Genomic DNA, 23,283 nt, shown 5'->3' with positions numbered 1-23,283 from the left:
AATAAAATGGGAAAAAAAAAAAAAAAAAAAAAGAAAACCAACAGGCACAACAGATATCAGGTTCAGATCTGCAAAGGCTCTACATGTTGGAATTATTATATACAGAAAATAATAACGTTTAAAGAAATAAAAGGAGTTTCTGAAAATATGAATAAAAAGAACAAGAACCCAGCATACGTGACAAAACTTAAAAGACAGACATATAATCATTTCATTTATAATCATTTCATTTAAATTAACTCTATAGGGCGCCTGGGTGGCTCGGGTCATGATCCCAGGGTCCTGGGATTAAGCCCCACATCGGGCTCTCTGCTCAGTGGGGAGACTGCTCTCCCCTCTCTCTGCCTGCCTCTCTGCCTACTTGTGATCTCTGCCTGTCAAATAAATAAATAAAATCTTTAAAGAATAAAAAAATAAAATAAATTAACTCTATAAATGGGCTTCACAGCAGATGAACCCAGAACTCAGAGAGCAAAAAGATCTGAAGAGACGATCAGCATCGAAGCAGAGAGCACAGAGAAACGACGCGAGGGGAGGTTTACAGGCACGCACAGATGAAAAAGGCTGAACTAGTATACAACCCGAGCTTCTGAAGAAGAGAGAAGAGAGAATGGAGCAGGGCTAAATATCTAAAGAGATAAAGGGTGAAAAATACTGATTCAGAAACTCCAATAAATTCCAACAAAATAAAGAGAAATAGAAACAAAACAAAACTCACACCTGGCTAGGCATGAAGAAACTTCCAAGCAGTTTCTTGACAAAGGGAAAATCTTAAGACCAACCACAGGAAAAGGCAGTGTATTGTCAAAGGAACCAGGGTACTACTCATCCGTCAGGACAGTAAGGCAGAAAACGGTGGGGTGCCAACAGGACAGCCGTGACCTAGAACCACACACCCTCCAGCACTATTCCAGAAGAAGGAAGGGGCAGAATACGTTTTCAGAGCCTCACTAATGCGGAGATCAGCTAACCTTTTCTGTAAAGAGTCAGATAGCGATCACTCAGGCTTCACAGGCCACCTACCCTCAGTAACACCTTCACGACACCACTGGAAGGTGAAAACAGCCGCAGGCGATACACAAACAGGCCTGGCCGGGTTCTCATAGCACCAACCAAGTGCAGCCTGCACACCAAGTGCAGCCTGCCGCCTCACTCCTGTTCCGACTGACAGACCTCAGGCAGAACTTGTTTAAGATAAAAGGTCTCTTGTGCGAGCGAGAGAGTGGTGAATGTGTAGTCCTAAACGTCGTGGTTTTACACCATCTCTTGTGGGGTCACAGAGAGGGAACACAAGGCTGAGGCATCACACGTATGACGACAAGGACCTCGTGCATCGGTGGGAAGGACTGACGTTCAAGTGTTGACTCACACTGCTGCAGAGGGGAGGAAAGCATTAAGCATGGACAAATTTTCTAGTGTTAAAACAAAAATTCAGTAACTTAAAAATGTAAGGGGAAGGGCAGGGGACAAAGAAAAGGCAATCGTGAGGTAACAGAAAGTGTGTACTGGCCGCTGCCTGGGCTCCCAGCACAGAGCTCTGAAACCCTAGTAACTCCCTGTGTGGCAAGAGCAGTCGGAACACCTTTTGTTCTGGGTATTTGGTCTCTGACCCCTTCCTGACAAAGGGCTCTGGAGACCTTGCTAATCTCCTAGGCGATGGGTGTGTCTTTTGTTCTAACGAGGTGACTCCAGGTGGGCTCCCGGATAGGGGCTGGTCACCAGAAAAACGACACTGGGATGAGCAGGTTGGAACTTTCAGCCCCACCTCCACATACTCTGGAGAGGGGAGAGGGGCTGAAAATGGAGTTGATGACCCCTGGATGCCCATCTGAGGAAGACTCCATAAAATCCCAGCAGCATGGGGTTGGGAGAGCTTCTGGGTTGAACACGTGGGGGTACCAGGAGAAGGGCATCCCTGGAGATGGCGTGGAAGCTCCACGCCCCTTCCTACACACCTGGCCCGAAGGATCCCCTCCATGCGCTGGCTATCAGAATCACTTATCATATCCTTTTATCATAAACTGGTAAACGAAAGAACTGGCTTTCCTGAATTCCGTGAGCTGCTCTAGCAAATTAATCAAACCTGAGGAAGAGGTCATGGGAACCTCTGACTTATAGCTGGTTGGTCAGAAGCACAGCCTGGACTTCCTCGTAATGGGTAGCCCAGCAAATAAAAATGCACCAGTAAGACAATGATGTGAGTAAGACAGCCGATAACTCTAACCCAATGGACACATACAAGAAGACAACTTCAAACTTGTATTTTTTATCACAAATGGAGCATTTGCAAAAATTTTATCCTATAATATTTTAAAGTTGAGAAGAAGTGGATAAATCCTACACTAATTTTCCTAAATCAAGAAAAAATACAAAACTAATAACCTCATAATCACTAAAGAAATTGAAATCAGTAGTTAATCTTTCAGTAAAAAAAAAGAGAAAAACTCAGAAAGATGTTACCAGCAGATTCATCATATATTCAAAGAATAACTCAGACTTTAAACCTGGTCCAGAATATAGAAAAAGGAACATTCTCCAACTCATCCTTCGAGACTGGCATAACCCTGATAACAAAACCGGATGACAATAATGTCACACTCAACACTTCTATTCCACCCTGTACTGGAGTTTCTGGCCAGAGAAATCAGGCAAAAATGAAATAAAAGGCATTGATTGGAAAAGAAGAAGTAAAACTATCTCTATTCACAGATGACATGATCCTGCATATAGAAAATCCTAAGGTACCCACTAAACTATTTATTGGAACCAATAAATGAGGTTATAGAATATAAGATCAATACACAAAAATCAATTTCTATATAATAATTTCATTTAAAATAGCATCAAAAAGAATACTTATGAATAAATTTAACAAAAAAAAATACAAAATATCATCTGAAAACTACAGGGCATTGTTGAAAGAGATTAAAGATCTAAATAGTTGGAAAGATAGCCCATGTTCATGGATTGGAAGCCCTTATACTGTTAAGATGGCAATACTCCCCAAGCTGACAAATTCAACACAATCCCTATCAGAACCCCAACTAACTTCTTTGTAGAAACTGAGATACAAATTTTAAAATTCATATGAAATTGCAAGAGACACAGACAGCCAAAACAATATTTAAGCAGAAACACAAAATTAGAGGATGCACATGTCCCAATTTTAAAACTTACTACAAAGCAACTGAAATCAAAATACTGTGGTATTGGTCTAAGTATACACAGACAAAGAGGTGTACGGAATACAACTGAGAGTCCAGAAATAAACCGATGTGTCTACAGTTCACTGATTTTTGACAAGGTTGCCAAGACCACTCAACAGGGAATACACAGTCTCAACAAATGGTGCTTAAACAACTGAAGATCCACATACAAAAGAATAAAGTTGAACTCTTACTTCACTCTTTATACAAAAATTAATTCAAAGTAGATAAAAGACCTAAGTGTAAAAGTTAAAACTATAAACTCTTGAAGAAAACAGAGACATAAATCTCTGTGACTTTGGATTTGGCAATGGATTCTTAGATACGACACCAAAAGCACAAGCAACAACAGAAATATTGGCAAAAGCTAAACAATATTCATTCAACTTAAGAATGAACTCTCAGGCACGAGTCAGTACTGAGGGTTGAAAGAGGGATGAATACTCTTTACATTCCAAATACGCAAGCAGAAAAGCTAACCCACACAAGCAAGCCCCAAGAGAGGTTGGCATCCACACTGGTGTGCAAACCAGCAACACATACAGCTTTGAATCTGCTGACACCACTACAGGCCTCTGTCCTGAACGACTTAGAAGAGCATCCTAGAAAATCCATACAACTGTTCATTGGTTAACACCTCAACTACAAAGAAAATACACTCCCTGGAAAAGACTTACATGGCCCCCGTGGAAAGCCATTCTTTTCTAAGTTAAATATTCCTGGGTATTGACTTAAGACATGCTGGGAGGGGAATAAAAAAGCCTAAGGGACAATCTCTGGCCCAAAAGGCACTTGGAGCATCCCTGAAAACCCTTTATCATACACACAAAAGCATCTAAAACATTAGAGACGAAACTACACGATAGGAGACATCCCAAGTCAATACAAAACTGGTTGACAAATGAGTCAAATAGATACTGCGTAAGACGTTCAGACGAGGAGGGGGAGAAAAAAGAAATCACTGTCATCTAAGGGGATTAAAGAGGGCTTCACACATTGCAAGGGAGGCTCAGCACACACACAGACTGCAGGGGAGGCTCAGCACATACACAGAAGATGGGACAACACAACGGTCAAGGGTCAGAAGAGCTACTTTCCACTGTACCCCTTTCTGTCGCTTTTGAATCCAGTACTATGTTTATTACCTATTTAAAAACAAATAACATTTTTGAAAAGTCACAATGTAAAACATGAAGGACACTTACATGTCCATTGTCTCATCTTTGTCAACTGCTGCTACGTGTGAGAAGGTCCCCAGCTGTCAACCGTACGTCTTCTCCTCTACCCTCAGAGAGCTTTGTCGAAACTCCTTGAGTGTTAACTGAAAGAATGGATCTTTAGGAGATCAAGAAGGGTCTCGGCAGGGAGACTGGACAAGGATTAGTGATCCAAGGATGTCCCTGGGTGGACCCTGCGTGGCGACCAACCGTTCACTGCACACCCCGCCCTAGATGCCGGCGGCTCACTCATGGTGGTAACGCAGGGTGTCAGGCGCCTGAACCCCGCAGCTTCCTCGTGCCACTGCCTTCGCCTCATCAGGCAGCCTTCCCAGCCTGTGTGGCCCACGTAAACCCTCTGATGCTTTTGCTGTGAATGTTCCTGTGACCCCTGTTCCACATCCTTTCTTAAAGCTAAGTCAACCTGGGCTGCAGACATTTGAATGAAGAGCCTGACCCCCTCTGAGGATGCGAACTACGCACCACAGCGCTCTGTCTGTCTCTTGTACAATGCGTGGAATTAACAATGAGCTACTTGTTAGATTGACAGGGAGCTCAAGAATACAAATATGACCGGGGCGCCTGGGTGGCTCAGTGGATTAAGCCGCTGCCTTCGGCTCAGGTCATGATCTCAGGGTCCTGGGATCGAGCCCCGCATCGGGCTCTCTGCTCCGTGGGGAGCCTGCTTCCTCCTCTCTCTCTGCCCGCCTCTCTGCCTACTTGTGATCTCTCTCTCTGTCAAATAAATAAATAAAAATCTTTAAAAAAAAATAAAAAAATAAAAAAGAATACAAATATGACCTTTGAAAAACCAAGGACAGAATGTAGCTCTACGGGGCTACAGCCAACCGAGTTAACAGTTAAAGTCCTCTGTCACTTGTCACAGTTACAAACGTCATAGCAAGTAAGCAGCTGTAAGGAAGAGTCACACAAGCCCTTGCAAAAATTTTAATTACAAAAGAGTGTTTTACATGGGGAAACCAGACTTACTGTGGTGATCATTTCACAGTGTATACAAATATCAAATCACTAGGTTATAGTCCTGAAACCAATACAATGTTTATATGTCAATTAGAATTCAAAAAAAAAAAAAAGTAAACAGTTAAAAAAAAAGTGTTTTAAAAAATGTATCCACTCAAATTAATTTAATCAGAAATCTTTGTTAACTTTGTTCCATTCTACAGAGCATAAATATTAAGTGCTTATAAAACACACTTCATCTGAAATGCTTTAAATATAAACACAATTCAAGCCTCAAACAATGCATAATGATCTCATGACTACATTTACAAAACACAGTAATGAAAAGTTAACAATTTCAAATAAGTAGATAACACTATACAATGGCTCATCCCATGAATGATCCTTTAAACAGAGAGAAAAACCACACGAGCAATGTCAATTAGTGTTATTCTTTCAGTAGTACTAAGGGAGACTTCAAATTCTGGTAGTGGTTTTAAAATTTAAGTCACTTCCTAATCTGGATCAAAAATAGTGCAAAGCCTTTAAGGTACTTAAGTTAGAAAACTTTGACTCTCCGGTTGGCAATGTGACCTTTAAAGTATGCAACGGTGCACACCCCAATATGTGGATGCCCAGGCCCCATCTTGTAACAAACCCGGGACTTGCTGGCCAGGTCACACATGCGAGAGCCTGGCCTTCCAGCTCGGTGACAAGTGTACAAAATCATGACTCTCGTATCTCACATAAAATCCAAGAACGCATTCAACAAAAAAACTAACCTGTGTGCTTTAATTTCCTCAAAAAAAAAAAAAAAAGTATAAATCAGATTTTTAACCGTCTCAGTGGGAATCCATTCTCTAAAATGTCATAGTTGCACTCGTCTTCTCTCAGCTGAAAGGGTGAAGCACGATCGCCACAACCTTGTTACAGACTAAAATCCAACAGGTAATTCCAACTCCACCTGGAAATAAAGAAGCTCACCGTTAAGAGAACATGTCTACAATCTGCCCGCATTTCTGCTACCTTTAATTTACAGGAAGTCAACCGTTTTGCAGTAGTGCTCGGCTAAGGAAAACTAGGTGTGTGCTTCCTCGATTCAGAGTCAGCAGACCTCCTACTGATGCACAGGGCTGCTTCCTTCCTAAACAGGAACTCCGCAGGACAACCGCTAGAGGGATGTGCATTGTTATATACAATATTAACAAAGAGTAAAACTGCCCTGTATGACTATGTGTTTTTCCTTCTTAAAAAACTATTATCAACAAAGCAGCGTCCACCCATGCCTTTCTGGCCCAGCTGGTGACGGAGAGACAGGAAGTCAGGCTGCAGGAGTGGCCAATGGCTCTCTAGATGCCTGGAAAGGCGTCCTCGCGCTCTCCTACTCAGTGGCACTGAGAGCCCACAGGCGGGCAGTGGTGCCCACAAGGTTAGGCGGAGGTTGGGGGGAGAGGGGAGCAGGGTGGAGGGTGTGGTGAAACCAGGATCTCTGAAGCAGTCACTCCTTTTCACTCAGTAATTCACCTCCAGCAACAGAGCACAACCAAAAGCTGAGTGACATGTAGAACTATTCCTGACAATAAGAAATTAGGACCTAAATACTATCTTCTGTCAGGGCAATTAGTACGTCATGATGTATCCCAATGAACAGCAGCTATTCAAAATTCCTTAAAAAGTTTACTGATATGGGAAAGGGCTTACAATATAAAGTAAAAAGGGGTCTAAAATTCTATGTGCCAGGGCACCTGGGTGGCTCAGTGGGTTAAAGCCTCTGCCTTCGGCTCAGGTCATGATCTCAGGGTCCTGGGATCAAGCCCCTCATCTGGCTCTCTGCTCAGCAAGGAGCCTGCTTCCCCCCCACTCTCTGCCTGCCTCTCTGCCTACTTGTGATTTCTGTCAAATAAGTAAATAAAATCTTTTAAAAAAATAATAAATAAAATTGTATGTGCCAGATGATCTTAGTGGTATAAAACAAATAGGAAAAAAAAAAAACAGTGGAAAAATGTACCACAAAGTTAAGAGAGGTTAGCTATAGCTTATGAGATGTTTCTCTTTTTTTTTTTTTTAAGTTTTTTTAATTTATTTATTTGACAGACAGAGATCACAAGCAGGCAGAGAGGCCGGCAGAGAGAGAGGAAGGGAAGCAGGCTCCCCGCTGAGCAGAGAGCCCGATGTGGGGCTTGATCCCAGGACCCTGAGATCATGACCTGAGCCGAAGGCAGAGGCTTTAACCCACTGAGCCACTCAGGTGCCCCTTATGGGATGTTTTAAAATTGTCCTTATAGCTCTAATCATTCTACAATATGTACTTTTTTAAAGATTTATATTTATTTATCATTCATTTATTTAAAATAAAGATTTTATTTATTTGCCTCCACACACGAGCAGAGGCAGAGGTAGAGGGAGAAGCAGATGCCCCACTGAGCAGGGAGCCTGATGTGGGGCTCGATCCCAGGACCCCAAGATCATGACCTGAGCTGAAGGCAGACACTTAACCCAGTAAGCCACCCAGGCGTCCGATATGTACTACTTTTAACACCCAAAGCATATCATTACCTTTCAAAAATGAAAGAATGGCCAACAGCAGTACATGCCGCAGAGAGGCCATGCAAAAGAAACGAAGAGGTCACAGAACCTAGGACCGAGAGATCGGGGTTTCAACAACCGGGGAATGAGACAAGGTACGGGCTGACATTCTGTGAGCAGACCCAGGATGAACTCTAGTTCTGCTACTTAACATTTCGGTGACGCTGGACAAGGCAAGCAACTTCTCCAGACCTGTGCTTCCCCGTGAGCCTTGTGTGAGGCCAAGACCCAAAGGATTACTCACTAGTGAATAGATGAGGTGGGTTCCTCCCCCCGTACTCTGCATGTCTACAGAGGCCTAGCCGTACACTTCTGCTGTGGGCTCCAGAAAACTCTTACCTGCTACTCTAGTAGGAAATGCTACCAGGCGGTCCAGCGGCGTGATCCATTTGCTGGGCACCACAGCCACAGGGACAGAGTAATACTTCCAGATGAGCGACACCATCAGGGCAGCCTGCGGGGACAGTGCTGATGAGTGCGACAGCCTGCTGGCCACATGCCCAGTAACCCAAGACAGAGGAGAAACCGGCCAACACACTGAGGAAACGCTCCGAGCCGATGACCTCAAGCCCCAGCAATGCAGTCCTTGAGGGACACAGACACATCCACACCGCCGCCGATCCGCGGGCACCCCGAAACACTGTCTGATTAAAGACCAGTTCACAGGACACCTAGAACACACTGCTGCCAAGCGGGGTAGCCTTCTTACTGAATTGCCACTTTACTGTTTTAATCTGAATAATAAATATGCACTATTAAATTAGCAGTTGGCTGATAAATTAACCACAGTCTCGTATACCAAAGGTATCCTTTTCTCACTGAGCACCTCTTGTAAGTAGCCAGCCTATGATAAACACACCTTATTAGTGACAAGAGCAATCTCATGCCTCTAAGATCCTTGAAACATCAGTCCATTCTCCACCCCCCAACACACACACCCCCAGTGCTGGCATCTGCGTGTGGACAGAGCCCTGTGAGTCTAAACAGTGGCAGCGAAGCAGAAGCATCCTTTCCGCCGTCTTCACCCGTCCCATGCCTTGGAGAAGCCGCTCAAATGAGCAGACTTAAAAGACGGAGTCTGGCTTCAATCCTGCCCCTGGGAAACCTAACTGGTGTCAAAGCGACAGGACCTCAGGTCGAGTGAACCTCACTGAACCCAGACACCCTGGGCTTGCAGGGCTGACTCGAGGCCTTTGGTGCAGGGAGGACCACACACAGCGCTGGAACCCAGAGTCCCTGACAGCAGCCGCGAGCGTGGACACAGCATGGCCACGACCTCAAAGGGAAGCAGCAGCAAGAGTATCCCCCCAGGAACTCTCTTATCCCAGACGGAACCGCTGAGGACCAAGAGCACTGGATTGAAATGAGCACGGTGGGTCCCCACCTAGACAGTGAGCAGCATTTTCCACGTCTGTGTGCCACATAACAAGCAATGACCCAAACCGACCATCTTAGCAAATACAAGATCTAAATAAGCTTCTCTCACTTCCCCAGAGGCTCCCCAAGCTGCACTGGAGTAACGGCACCACCGAAGAGTCCCAGAGAAGCTACCTCAGCACCCATGTGCTAAAAAACCCCAGCGTTTCACAACTCAGGAGACAGACTGTCCTGGAACCCTCGTGCACTGCTGGCGGGAACGAAAGCTCGTGCAGCCACTGTGCAAACAGTACGGAGGTGCCTCAAAAAATTAAAAACAGAAATACCATATGACCCAGTCATTCCACTACCGGGTACTCACCCAAAGAAAACAAAAACAGTCACTGGAAAAGACCCATGCACACCTATGTTTACCGCAGCATTATTTACGGTCACCAAGACGGAGAAACAGCCCGTGTCCATGACAGACAAACGAGTAAAGATGAGGTGGTGTATTTATATATATTTACACACAGACACACACACGGAACACTCCTCAGCCACCAAAAGGGATGAGATCTTGCTGTTTGTAACAACAGGGATGCATCTAGAAGGCATACTGCTGTGTGGAATAAGCCAGAGGGAGACAAACACCGGACCACGGCACTCATATGTGGAATCTAAAACATGAAATGAATAAATAAAAAGCAGACCTATGAATACAGAGAACACACTGGTGGCTGCCAGAGGGAAGAGAAATAGAGGGATGGGAAAACAGATAAAGGGGATGAAGAGGTACAAAGTTCCAGTTCCGAAGTAAGTAAGTCATGGAGATGAAAAGTATAGCAGAGGGAACACAGTCAGTAACATCATAACGCGGTGCATGATAAGGGATGGTGATCACAGTTTCATGGTGAGCAATGAGTGACGTAGAGAATTACTGATTCATCATGTTTTACACCTGAAACTAATAGGACACTGTATGTTAATTATACTCCCCCTTAAAACCAGAGAGAGAGAAAGGCTTTCGTTCAGTCTAACTTATAAATGCACAGCGTCCAGTTCCATACTGGCAGGATCTGCAGCGCAGCCACGCAAAGGAGAAAAGGCCTGAACTCTTGGACCTGGATCCTGGGGGCCGCAGTTCTGGAGGACAGTCCATAATCAACTTTAACGACCCCAGGTGACACAAGAGACACTTACTTGCAATACATAGAAGGCAACACTTATAACCCATTTTATCTTGGCCAACTGAGCTGTCCGAGCTTTCACTGAAAGGAAAAACAGAATGAAATCATTGTATCGGTCCTGAAAATAAAGGAAAATACTCAAATACACAGAAATGTTATTCTCCTCCTACAAAATAGCTTCTAATCATGTTATATAACATTTGTTCAGTATATTTAGAAAATAGAAAACAGAGTTTCTTAAAAGCCACACATGATGCCCTGCATTAAAATAGAATCACACACAGATTGTAAGATTTGAAGCTTTAATTTTGAACACCCGTCTACATCAGAGATTCTTTTTTTTTTTTTTAAAGATTTTATTTATTTATTTGACAGAGAGAGAGATCACAAGTAGGCAGAGAGGGAGGCAGAGAGACAGGCAGAGAGAGAGGAGGAAGCAGGCTCTCTACAGAGCAGAGAGCCCGATGTGGGCCTCGATCCCAGGACCCTGAGATCATGACCTGAGCCGAAGGCAGCGGCTTAATCCACTGAGCCACCCAGGCGCCCCCATCAGAGATTCTTTTTATAGTGTACTTACCAGCAGGACTACATTTGCTCCCCAGGTCTCCCTGTCTACACTGTACGCTAACCCACATGTGGGAGCCCAGCTTGTCCTGGGCCTGTGGGGGGGGCGGGGGAGCTCTGCATGTCTTACTAGCCTGGAGGCAGCTCTCTCACAGTGCGCATTCCCAGCACACGGGTGGAAATGTCTTCATCACAGAAGAGTGTTAGGGACAGTGGCCAACACAGCAATGAACAAGACCTGACCCTGACCGTGTCAGTCTATTCTCAGATAAGGACACTCTGGGCACGTTTGAGAGTGTCCACAAAAGCCCTTGGGCACCCACTGTGACACTTGCTCTAGGCTTATCTCGAAAAGTGTTGAGGGGCACTTGGGTGGCTCAGTCGGTTAAGCGTTCCACTCAGGTCATGATCCCAGGTTCCTGGAATTGAGCCCTGCTTCTCCCTCTGCCTTCCATTTCCCCTGCTTGTGCGCCCTCTGGCCCTCTGACAAATTAATAAAATCTTTTTTAAAAAAGGGGGGCTGGGAGAAAAGTTTTGAATTTCAAAATGTTTGCCCACAGAAACGAAAAAACACTAAGAGAATGCTAGCTGTTTCTGTGTTGAGGAAACAAAGGTTCACCAACGAATAAAGAGAAAGTAATCATGACTACTGAGTTTCTTCCGGACAAACTCAGAGGTTCCTCTCAACATTCAGAACATCTAAGAATCAGGGGCGCCTGGGTGGCTCAGTGGGTTAAAGCCTCTGCCTACAGCTTGGGTCATGATCCCAGGGTCCTGGGATCGAGCCCCACATCAGGCTCTCTGCTCAGCGACAAGCCCGCTTACCCCTCTCTCTCTTGTCTGCCTGCCTCTCTGCCTACTTGTGATCTCTGTCTGTCAAATAAATAAAAATAAAAATCTTAAAAAAAAAGAACACCTAAGAATCAAAGCACATGTTCTGCCAGTCTTTACAGAAAGACTTCTCTGTTCCTCGGCTCCCATGAAGTTTTCCGCACCACAGGTGAAACCAGTACCGTGAGTTTTTTGTTTTGTTTTTTTTTTGTTTGTTTGTTTGTTTTTTTTTGCATTTATTTATTTAGTACCGTGAGTTTTAAGCTTATCCGTCATCTTGTTGATCTTTCTCTCCAGCCTGGCGTATCTGGCGAACTCATCCATCATGTTGACGGTGGAGAGCTCCTGCTTCATGTCCTGGATCTCTGCTCTCATCTGTGCCTCCTGCTCGGCATCCTTCTGCAGCAGCCTGGACATCTGGCAGAGTGGACAGCTGAGGTCAGTGCCTTCCCACAGGGGGACACCTCCCCCACCCCATCCTAGTGCTGCTGCTTCCAATTGGGCAGGCTGCCCTTGACCCGCACAGCCAGCCTCTGTGGCCTAGTCCTGCTGCTGCCCTCTGGGACCACCACAGACAAAAACTGCCTCTGATGGGAATCACCGGTCAAATTATACTTTCCTTTTGCAGACACGCCCATGGATCGCTCCAGCACAATGTCTGGACCTTTCACCGTAACGATAAAATTGTGATTATAAAATGAAAACCAATTCCAGCCATCATTCAGGTAACAAGGACCACACATTCCCTTCCCTTCCTGAAGAATTAGGTAGGCAGAGGAAGGGGACGGTGCCAGTGAGGAGGGGGTAGCCCAGCAGGAAGACTTAATCCCAAGCACTGTCAGGAGGGCACTCCCACAGAGGGGCACCCTGGCAAGGGAGGATAGAGGCAAGCATGGTGATATGAGCCTCTTCAGAAAGGACAGCCTGGCATAGGTGTCAGAGTAAGAGGCGTACAGGATAAGAGGAAAGCACCCAACCAGCCACAGAGTCAGAGCCCAAGCGGGACCAGCAGGCATTGGGGTGGGGAGGAGGAGGCAGCAGTGGGGATGCGAGATTAATTACAAAGGACTGATCAAATACAGTAAACATACTGAAAATAATGGGAGCCCGTTTTCTCACTATCAGAACTGGGGGTTAGAAATATGGATGAGAAAGAAGCGGAATGAATACTGAAGTGCTGAATTAGAATCGGAGGCACGGGTGTGAACTCGTGGTTTTTGGTAGATGGAGAAATATAGATGTAAATGTTTGTGAAGAGGCGCCTCCAACAGCCAGACCCCCACAGGGGATGTCCCCGGATGCCCCCCCCACCCTCACGTACAATTGTGGGTACGCCCACCAGCTGGAGCCAAGGACAGACGGCAGTGGCCACCAGATGGCGCCCGGCAGCAGGCCAGGATGCCACAGGAACGTCGGACAGCAAGGATAAAGGGGGAATGGGGGTGCAGGGAACGGAGAAATCCTTCGGGACCCACCCCTAGCAAAGAGTGAAGGTCCCACGGGGTCAGATGCGATGCAGCGAGAACACAGCATCCCTTCTGTGACATTGGACAAAGGTGTTCGAAGAAGGCCATCCTGCAGACTCACTGCCCTTGCCATATTCAGAAACACCAGCCATACGAGTCAAGGAAATACCGGGAATCCTTCCAGACTGGAGAGATGCGGCAAGTATGTGCAATGCAGTGCTGACCGGGACCCTTTGCTACAAAGGACCTTGGCTGGAACAGAGCAGGTCGGGAGGAAGGTTCCTGATGGCTGAGTTGTGGATAAGGCAGCTGTTTATACAGTACTGTGTCGGGGAATACAGGGGCCCAGGTTGACAACTTGTTTTCAAGAAACAAAATCAGTTCTTTGTATTGTATGCATACCTTTTTGGCACGTTTGTTTCAAAATTCTAAAAAACAGATTAATTAAAACAATGAAAGGGGATAATGTATGTAAGTGTACTGGCACATAGCAAGTGCACAATAACTGGGTTTGTCCCTCAGCTTGGGGTCCCCTCTATACAACAGGGCAACTCTTCTGATAGAGCTGGGAGCCGCACCCCGTCATGGTGTCCCGGGGCGTCTGCCTAAGTGTGGGTTCCCAGGACAGTCTCTGAGGTGGTAGCCTCTAACACCCGTGCAGTGAGCCCTTCAATGAAGCAGGAAGCTGGCTTCTCCCTCTCCCCCTCCCCCTGCTCCTGTTCCTGTTCTTGGTGTCTCTCTCTGTGTCAAATAAATAAAATCTTTTTTAAAAAAACTTTTTGAAGATTTTATTTATTTATTTGACACAGAGAGAGAGAGAGATCTCAAGTAGGCAGAGAGGCAGGCAGGGAGAGAGAGGGGAAGCAGGCTCGCCTCTGAGCAAAGAGCCCGATGCGGGGCTCAGTCCCAGGACCCTGAGATCATGACCTGAGCTGAAGGCAGAGGCTTAACCCACTGAGCCACCCAGGCCCCCCAAAAAACATTTTTTAAAGAAGACCAAAGATGTTTACTCAGGACTAGAAGGTGAGTGAGGGTGGGAAAATGAGCTTGTGGAGGAGTTTAGAATCTTACGGTTAAATTAGACAACTGTACTGCTTGGGAAGGAAAATGATTAAATTAGGTCTGCAAGTACACAAAAATATCTGGAAGTATTTAAATTTGCAAACAGGTACCAATATTAATCCAAGACCTCCTTATAAGTGACAGTTAAAATGTGCTAGAATTATGAATTAAATAGTGAAATCTAAAGGGATTTGAATTTAAGTGTTCTGGATATTAATTTTTCAAACAAAAATAAACCTCTGACCTCCTTATGTATTCAAAAGCACCTGCCAGAACCTTAAACCTCTCACTTGACAGAAACAGATAAGCTGCGTGGGGTACAGCTTTTTCAGAGACCTGGAGATGGGTCCATAAAGAAGCCTCAAGCAGAAAACGAGTTTTTCCAAAATTCTTATTAAGATGACAGGCAGTGGAAGAATCTAGGGAGAAAACAAGGGTAGAACCGATTCTCCTTATCACCACTGTCCCCCAGACGCTGGCTGGCTGCCAGCCTGCATGAGCTCATAGTGTCCTACCAGACTCACCCTGAGATCCTGTCCAAGTTCCAAACCCCTTCCCGAATAGACAAAATGTTACGGTTTGAACTTGGAGTCACATCCGGGAAGAGTCAAACCCCACTCCGCCACTCAATGGCTGGCAACTGGACTAGACCCATCTGAAAATTAATTAATGTATAATGACATTTAAGCCCAAAGGTTCGTCCCTTCTGGAACACAGGGGGCACCAGGTGAATGACATGCTGGGGTGGCCTGCTTAGATGTGTTCCTAATACTGGCGACGCAATGCTCGTCCCGAGAAGTGACCAAGGCTCCGGCGAAACTACAGACCCACACCAGGACTCCCAATTAGGAGCCCTCCTCACGGCACTGGTCCCCCGCACCCCGCATGGGTCATCCATGAGGCCCCGACTGTGCATGTGCACTCAACCCCCAATGCCCCCTGAATTACCCCCACAACTAATATTTGGGGACCATCCTCACGCCTGATGGTCCCAGGAGGAACTCACCAGGCAACTGCTTTAGAAAAGGGGAAGGTCTCAAGAAGGACCCTACAGCAGGACGCAGGTCCTGCAGTGTCCGTCCTGGCCTCCCTGGCCTCGGGAGACTGGGCCCCTAGAGGGAGAGGGAGGCGGCCACTTTTTAGACCAAAAAGTGAAGGCAATTTCAAAGTCATCAAATATGAAGGTGGTGGTCACCCCACAAACCAAATCCCAGACGGCAACCTGAGCGGAATCCATCCCCAGGGACTAAAGGCAGGGGTGGGGGAGGAAGGGGCTGTTGACCCCAGCACAGCGCCCACTCTCGGCCACGTCAATCCTGGGGCGCCAGAGTAGCGCACCTCCCTACACCGCACCTCCCACTAGCGTTCCCAGAGCGCATGCGCACTGCTCACAGCTCGCCAGGACGCCCTCCGCCACTGCCAGGCCTGGTGCGCCTGCGCGGAGCGCCTGCGTAGTACGCCTCCCTATAGCCGTGCACAGCGGCGCTCCCAGGGGCATCTCCGTCTCCCTCGTTTTCTGCCTTTGGTTGAGGAAAGTCCTAGTTCACCTATTAAATGAGCCAGGACCCTCCCATCCATATGCCCTGTGACCAGCTTGAAGAGAATTAAGAACTCTCAGGAAAAGTCCAACCAAGTCAACACCAGGACTGGGAGTCCTCATCCCGGCCCCCATCTCCACCCCAGTATTGAGCTGAGGTCCCCTCCCAGGACCCTGCAAGGCTTTGCTAGACAGAGGACTTGTGATACCTAAGAGACTTATTCAAGGGCTTTGACCAGCCTACCTAACGGGATGGTGCGCCCCCACCCCTCCCCACCCCCCATTCCTACTGGCTGAATGGAAAACCCTTCGGAAACTGCAGGAACGCTATATTGGGCGTACGAGGACATGGCCCATTCTCAGTCAAGCTTGGTTTCTCCTCGGGGGTCTTCCCCACTTAGGTCCTCCCAAAGGGTCTGTAACAGGCAGCCTCTAATGGTCGTGAAAGAAGGGAGTTGGGGGAAATTGGAGGGGGAGACGAACCCTGAGAGACTGGACGCTGAGAAACAATCTGAGGGTTTTGCAGGGGTGGGGGGTGGGAGGTTGGGGGAGCCTGGTGGTGGATATTATGGACAGCATGTATTGCATGGAGTACTGGGTGTGGTGCATAAACAATGAATTCTGGAACCCTGAAAAGAAATTTTAAAAATTAAAAAAAAAAAAAGAACAGCATCTTACCCTACTCAGGAGCAGAGTGTTCCTTGCGGCTTTACCCTGACCCTCACCACAAACCCAGTGACCAGGCAGTACAGATCTCTGCTCGGGTAAGTATACGTGATGACCCTGACAAAAAGCATTAGAACCAAGGGGAAACAGGTTCAAGACAGCTAACTGTGTTGAGGTTACAGAGGTCATACAACCTGTGGGAAGCAGCACAGAATATGAACACAGTGCTTTTTCATCTAAATGAGTAACACCCAGGGACACAGCCTCATGTGCATCCAGACTGCAGCATGGTAGAAGCTTGGTTAAGGAGCCGGATGATGACAGCTCTTAATTATAGCCACTGCCATACCCCAAACACACACTCCTCTCCCCCCGCCAAAAGGAAATTATGAACAATTCATAGAGGAATACCAAACTAACACAGCCTCTTTCAAAGAAGAAGTCAAACTATCACTCTTTGCAGATGATATGATACTTTATGTGGAAAACCCAAAAGACTTCACTCCAAATCCGCTAGAACTCATGCAGGAATTCAGTGTCAGGATATAAAATCAATGCACAGAAATCAATTGCATTTCTATACACCAACAACAAGACAGAAGAAAGAGAAATTAAGGAGTCAATCGCATTTACAATTGCACCCAAAACCAGAAGATACCTAGGAATAAACCTAACCAAAGAGGCAAAGAATCTATGCTCAGAAAACTATAAAGAACTCATGAAGGAAATTGAGGAAGACACAAAGAAATGGAAAAATGTTCCATGCTCATGGATTGAAAGTACAGTATTGTGAAAATGTCTATGCTACCTAAAGCAATCTACAAGTTTAATGCAACCCCTATCAAGATACCATCCATTTTTTTTTTTTTTCAAAGAAATGGAACAAATAATCCTAAAATTTATATGGAACCAGAAAAGACCTCGAATAGCCAAAGGAATATTGAAAAAGAAAGCCAAAGTGGGTGGCATCACAATTCCGGACTTCAAGCTCTATTACAAAGCCGTCATCATCAAGACAGCATGGTACTGGCACAAAAACAGACACATAGATCAGTGGAACAGAATAGAGAGCCCAGAAATAGACCCTCAACTCTATGGTCAACTAATCTCTGACAAAGCAGGGAAGAATGTTCAATGGAAAAAAGACAGCCTCTTCAACAAATGATGTTGGGAAAATTGGACAGCCACATGCAGAAAAATAAAACTGGACCATTTCCTTGCACCACACACGAAAATAGATTCAAAATGGATGAAGGACCTCAATGGGAGAAAGGAATCCATCAAGATCCTTGAGGGCAACACAGGCAGCAACCTCTTCGACCTCAGCCGCAGCAACTTCTTCCTAGAAACATTGCCAAAGGCAAGGGAAGCAAGGGCAAAAATGAACTACAGGGACTTCCTCAAGATCAAAAGCTTTTGCACAGCAAAGGAAACAGTCAACAAAATCAAAAGACAACTGACAGAATGGGAGAACTTATTTGCAAACAACATATCAGATAAAGGGCTGGTATCCAAAATCTATAAAGAACTTATCAAACTCAACACCCAAAGAACAAATAATCCAATGAAGAAATGGGCAGAGGACACGAGCAGACATTTCTGCAAAGAAGACATCCACATGGCCAACAGACACTTGAAAAAGTGCTCCACATCACTCGGCATCAGGGAAATACAAATCAAAACCCCAGTGAGATACCACCTCATGCCAGTCAGAATAGCTAAAATTAACATGTCAGGAATTGACAGATGCTGGTGAGGATGAGCAGAAAGGGGAACCCTCCTACACTGTTGGTGGGAATGCAAGCTGGTGCAGACACTCTGGAAAACAGCATGGAGGTTCCTCAAAAAGTTGAAAATAAGCTACCCTATGACCCAGCTATCGCACTACTGGGTATTTACCCTGAAGATACAAACATAGTGATCCAAAGGGGCACGTGCACCCGAATGTTTATAGCAGCAATGTCCACAATAGCCAAACTATGGAAAGAACCTAGATGTCCATCAACAGATGAATTGATAAAGAAGATGTGGTATATATATATATGCAGCCATCAAAAGAATGAAATCTCGCCATTTGTGATGATGTGGATGGAACTAGAGGGTATTATGCTGAGCGAAATAAGTCAATCAGAGAAAGACAATTATCATATGATCTCCCTGATATGAGGAAGTTGAGAGGCAAAGTGGGAGTTTGGGGGGTAGGGAAGGAAAAAAATGAAACAAGATGGGATCGGGAGGGAGACAAACCATAAGAGACTCTTAATCTCACAAAACAAACTGAGGGTTACTGGGGGGAGAGAGGTAGGGAGAGGGTGGTGGGGTTATGGACATTGGGGACAGTATGTGCTATGGTGAGTGCTGTGAAGTGTGTAAACCTCGCGATTCACAGACCTGTACCCCCGGGGCTAATAATATATGTAAATAAAAAATTAAAAATTTTTAAAAAGAACTAACACAGCCTCTTTGAGCAACTTAGTTTCATATAGTTCCAATAAGAGGTGAAATGGGATGGGGTATACAAGAAGAATCAAGGTGATAAAAAAGATGGGCAGGCAAACCACAGAACGGGAGAAAATATTTACAAATCATATACCCAGTAAGTAAACAACTCCTCACCCAACAATGACAACAAACCAAATACTCACTCACTCCCCACTCTGAGCCCACAGAGGATGCCCTTCCCTTACAGAGAAACACCCAATGCCCCATTAAAAAGGGGGCAAAGGACTTGAACAGACATTTCTCCAAAGAAGATATACAGATGGCCAATAAGCACATAAAGTGATGTTCAACATCACTAATCATTAGGAAAATGCAATCAAACCCATAATAAAATGGCAGTTTGCATCCACTGAAGATGACTATTATAAAAACAAAACAAGACAGCAAGTGCTGAAACTTGTGGAAAAATTAGAACCTTGTACATTGCTGGTGAGAATGCAAAATGGTACAGCTGCTATGGAAAATGGTTGGGCAATTTCTCCAAAAGCTGAAAATAGAATTACCATATGATCCAGTAATCCCACTTCGGATATTTACCCAAAAGTACCGAAAGCAGAGACTCGAACAGGTATTTGCACACTAGTGTTCCAGCAGCATTATTCACAATAGCCAAAAGGTGGAAACAACCTCATGTCCATCGAAAGATGAAAGGATAAACAAAACGTGGTATACATACACAATGAAATATTATTCAGCCTCAAAAAGGAAGGAAATCCTAACACATGCTACAACCTGGAACGCATTATGCTGAATGAAAGAAGCCAGGCATAAAAGGAAAAATACTGCATAATTTCACCTACATGAGATAATCAGAGTAGTCAAATTCATAGAGACAGAAAGTAGAACTGTGGTTGCCAGGACTGAGTTGAAAGAAGAATAGGGACTTACTGTTTAATGGACAGAGTTTCAGTTTAGGAAGATGGAAAAGTTCTACAGATGGACGGTGGTGATCGTTGCACAATAATGTAACGATTTAATGCCACTGAACTATATACCCAGAAATGGCTAAAATCGTAAATTTTAAGTTGTGTATTTTACCAAAACTTTTTTTAAAAAGAGAAAAAAGATGGAGAAGCCAGTCCTTTGAGGGTCTTTTATGCAATGCTAAGTACTTGGGACATCATCTTGAAAACCCAGCAGTGTCAAGGGGGAATGAGGGGTTAAGAGAGAATCCCCATGGGGGGGGGGATGGACATTGGGGAAGGTATGTGCTATGGTGAGTGCTGTGAAGTGTGTAAACCTGGCGATTCACAGACCTGTACCCCAGGGGATAAAAATATATGTTTATAAAAAAATAAAAAATAAATTTAAAAAAAAGAGAGAGAGAATCCTCATGCCTTAGTTGGACAATGCAGGTAGTACAGTCCTTGAATAAAATCTAACACGAAACAGGCGCTCCATAAATACTGAAAGAATAAAAAAAGAAAGAAGAAATCCTACCTAGTCTTAAATAATACCCCCTTCACACACACCACCACCACCACCACCACCAACCACCCCCACCACCCTAAATCAGGAGATAAGAGCAGGGAGAACTGCGTTTCCCCCAATAATGCCACAGTGGCACGCACCCAGTCTTGGAGGTCTGTCAGGTCTGTCAGACTCCCGCTGTGGGCATAAAGAGGGCGCCCTTAACCCACACACACCTCATCAAACCTGCCACCAACCCTATTACCAAACTCCAAAAGGCAAAGGGACAAAACCAGAAGAATCACAAACCAGTGGTCACTAACTGGATGCACAGTGACCCTCTGAGTCAGGCTCCTCCTTTGAGGTAAAGGGACATAGGATGACATGGGCATTTTACAGCAGCCGTGACAACCGGACACGAGGTAATGTACTCATGCCTACGCAAAATGCACGAGAGCTGCTCCCCAGTGCCCTTTGCTCTCCTCAATACAGGAAGCGTGACACAGTGCCGAGATTCCGTCTACACAGCCTCTGACCGCAAAAGTGGGGGCGGCTGCAGCCTAAGAGCCTTCCACCTGGGACCTGGCACGGCTGGCACGGCTGGCACTCCGGCACCCCATGCGGGAAGGCCGCGGCCTCCAGGAAAGACGGGGCTCCGTGCTGCGCCAGGCGCTGGCCCCCAGCAGCGAGGGCTGCGCGATGCCTCCGCCGACCAGGAGATAACGGAAACCAGCGCGGCCGGCTGGCAGGGCGACACTGCCAACTTCCAGTCTCAGGGCTGCTGCCACGGGAAAACGCGGCCAAGTGTCGCCAGATCATTCTTTCTCCCTGAGAATCGAGGAGTCCGTATTTGGGGGGGTAAAGCTTTGCAAGTTTTAGATGCTAGCAATTAACTAAAAAAAAAAAAAAATCTTAAAGCAGAACGGCCCAACCAGACACTTCTGCAGGCGCAATCCGGCCGTCGCGCGGCCAGTCTGAGACCCCCGTATCTACGCCAGGCTCGCCGGGGACCGCGGCGGTCACCCACCAGCTCCTGGAAGGCGAGGCAGCCACTTACGAAGGAGGAGAAGGACGGGAGGAGGATCCTGAGGACATTGCACCCAAACACGAAGCTGAGCACCAGCAGCCACGCCCAGCGGTCGGCCTCCGCGCCGCTCATCCCGGATGCTCCCGGAGGTGCGGGCTCTGCTAAGGTAACTCCATGGGGACCACGCCGGCGCCCACGCCGCGCGGGCGCCTGCGCAGTGAGGCCCAGGGGGGGGGGGCCTTGCAGGCGCGCCGTCGCGCCTGCGCACTGTGCCACACTGGGCGGGGAGGCGGGACCGTCTGTTGCTCTTGGTCTTGGTGGAAGCTTTCCCGTCAATCCTTGGCCTTTCCGGCTTCCGTAGCCTTTCGCACCCTCCCCACCATCCCCCTGGCTGCAGCTTCCCAAGCTCTGGTGTTTGGGGTGTTACCAGCTTTAGTTTTAGTTTAGCTGCGAGCCTTTTCTTATGATTACGAAATGCGTTCTTTCTCTAAATTGACTCAATTTTATTCCTAGATGAATTTAAAGTAAGCCTCTCCATAAATGGAAAACTACCGTAATTATAGTAGCAAGTGACTGTAAAAACGTTTTGTAGTTTATGTAAAATGTCTTAAGTTTACGTTTCAAAACAAATCACTGAAATAAGTCTAAACAATTTACGAATCTCCATACCTAAAAAATTGGCATTAAACAGAAGGTACTGTTTACAATCAAACCCGCCTGTTTAGGTGAATTGAGGTTTTAGGGCAAAATAATCCCAATTCAAGTTTGCATATAGTAGATAAAGCAAGAGATATTTAGCGGGAGGCGCCTGGGCGGCTCAGTGGTTAAGCCTCTGAGTCTTGATTTGGCTCAGGTCAAGCTCTCAGGGTTGTGAGATCTGGACCCCACACTTAGTGTGGAGCCTGCTGAGGACTCTCCCTCGGCCCATCTCCGCCGCCACCCTTCCAAGAATGTGTGTGCGCGCAAGCCCGCTCTTTCTCTCTCTAAAAATAAAAAATAAATTAAAATTTAAAAAAAGGTGTTTAGCTGCCCCTTCTGCCAAGGTTGGATTTTGAGAACGAATTCTAATCAAATGAATCAAGGAACTGTGGTTCTACACTGTCTTCACAAAATGAGCAAAGCTTTTCCAATCTCTAAAAGTAAGGAAGTTTTCTTCGAGCCCAAGTTGGGACAGTTGCCTGGGAAACATGATCCTGACAGGAAAGAAAGTGTTCCAGAGAATGATCAGTTTTTATAGGTTTATATGCCTTTTTACGTCTTGTACAAGCTCAAAAGATTATAGATTAGCATATAGGCAGCAATCATGAGTTTTATCACAGAGGAATGCAGGAAGCAGCAGCACTGATCAGTTGCTTAGGGGCAAGATGATTCTGCTATAGGCTACTTATTCACAAAGCAGATGTACAATGCATGGGTGGAAGCCCATAAATCAAGTTTTTGGATTAAACAAAGTTTATTTACAGTTGTGTTGACTCAGAAAGAAATTAGAAATGGCATATTCTTGTATACCAGCCTTTAGAGTTTTTCTTTCATTTCCCCCTCTTGATCAATAATCCTTAGACAGAAAGCATTTCTGATCATTATTTTGTCTCTTAATGCCAGAGTAATTGCTTATTTGCCCTGGGTCCATCATGTCCCTCAACACTAGGCACAATGTAAGTCACCTAGGAGTCGGGGGGGGGGGGGGGGGTTGTTCAACAGTA

The 23,283-nt window shown here is 45.8% G+C and overlaps 1 protein-coding gene across 1 annotated transcript; it reads right to left on the bottom strand.

Moving 5' to 3' along the window:
- Positions 1–5,356: 5,356 nt before the first annotated feature.
- On the bottom strand, positions 5,357–21,743 carry GET1 (guided entry of tail-anchored proteins factor 1). Its single transcript, XM_046001611.1, has 5 exons — positions 21,611–21,743; positions 12,162–12,327; positions 10,529–10,596; positions 8,309–8,423; positions 5,357–6,347 (listed from the first exon to the last, which is right to left on the bottom strand). Exons 1-5 carry the CDS (start codon positions 21,710–21,712, stop codon positions 6,274–6,276), a joined length of 525 nt encoding a protein of 174 aa, XP_045857567.1. The 5' UTR covers positions 21,713–21,743; the 3' UTR covers positions 5,357–6,273.
- Positions 21,744–23,283: the final 1,540 nt, after the last annotated feature.

The sequence above is a fragment of the Meles meles genome, chromosome 4 (genome assembly GCF_922984935.1).
Source record: "Meles meles chromosome 4, mMelMel3.1 paternal haplotype, whole genome shotgun sequence".
Taxonomy (NCBI): domain Eukaryota; kingdom Metazoa; phylum Chordata; class Mammalia; order Carnivora; family Mustelidae; genus Meles; species Meles meles.
The sequence above is the reverse complement of the archived record's forward strand: the minus strand, read 5'-3'. Positions and strand labels throughout refer to the sequence as shown.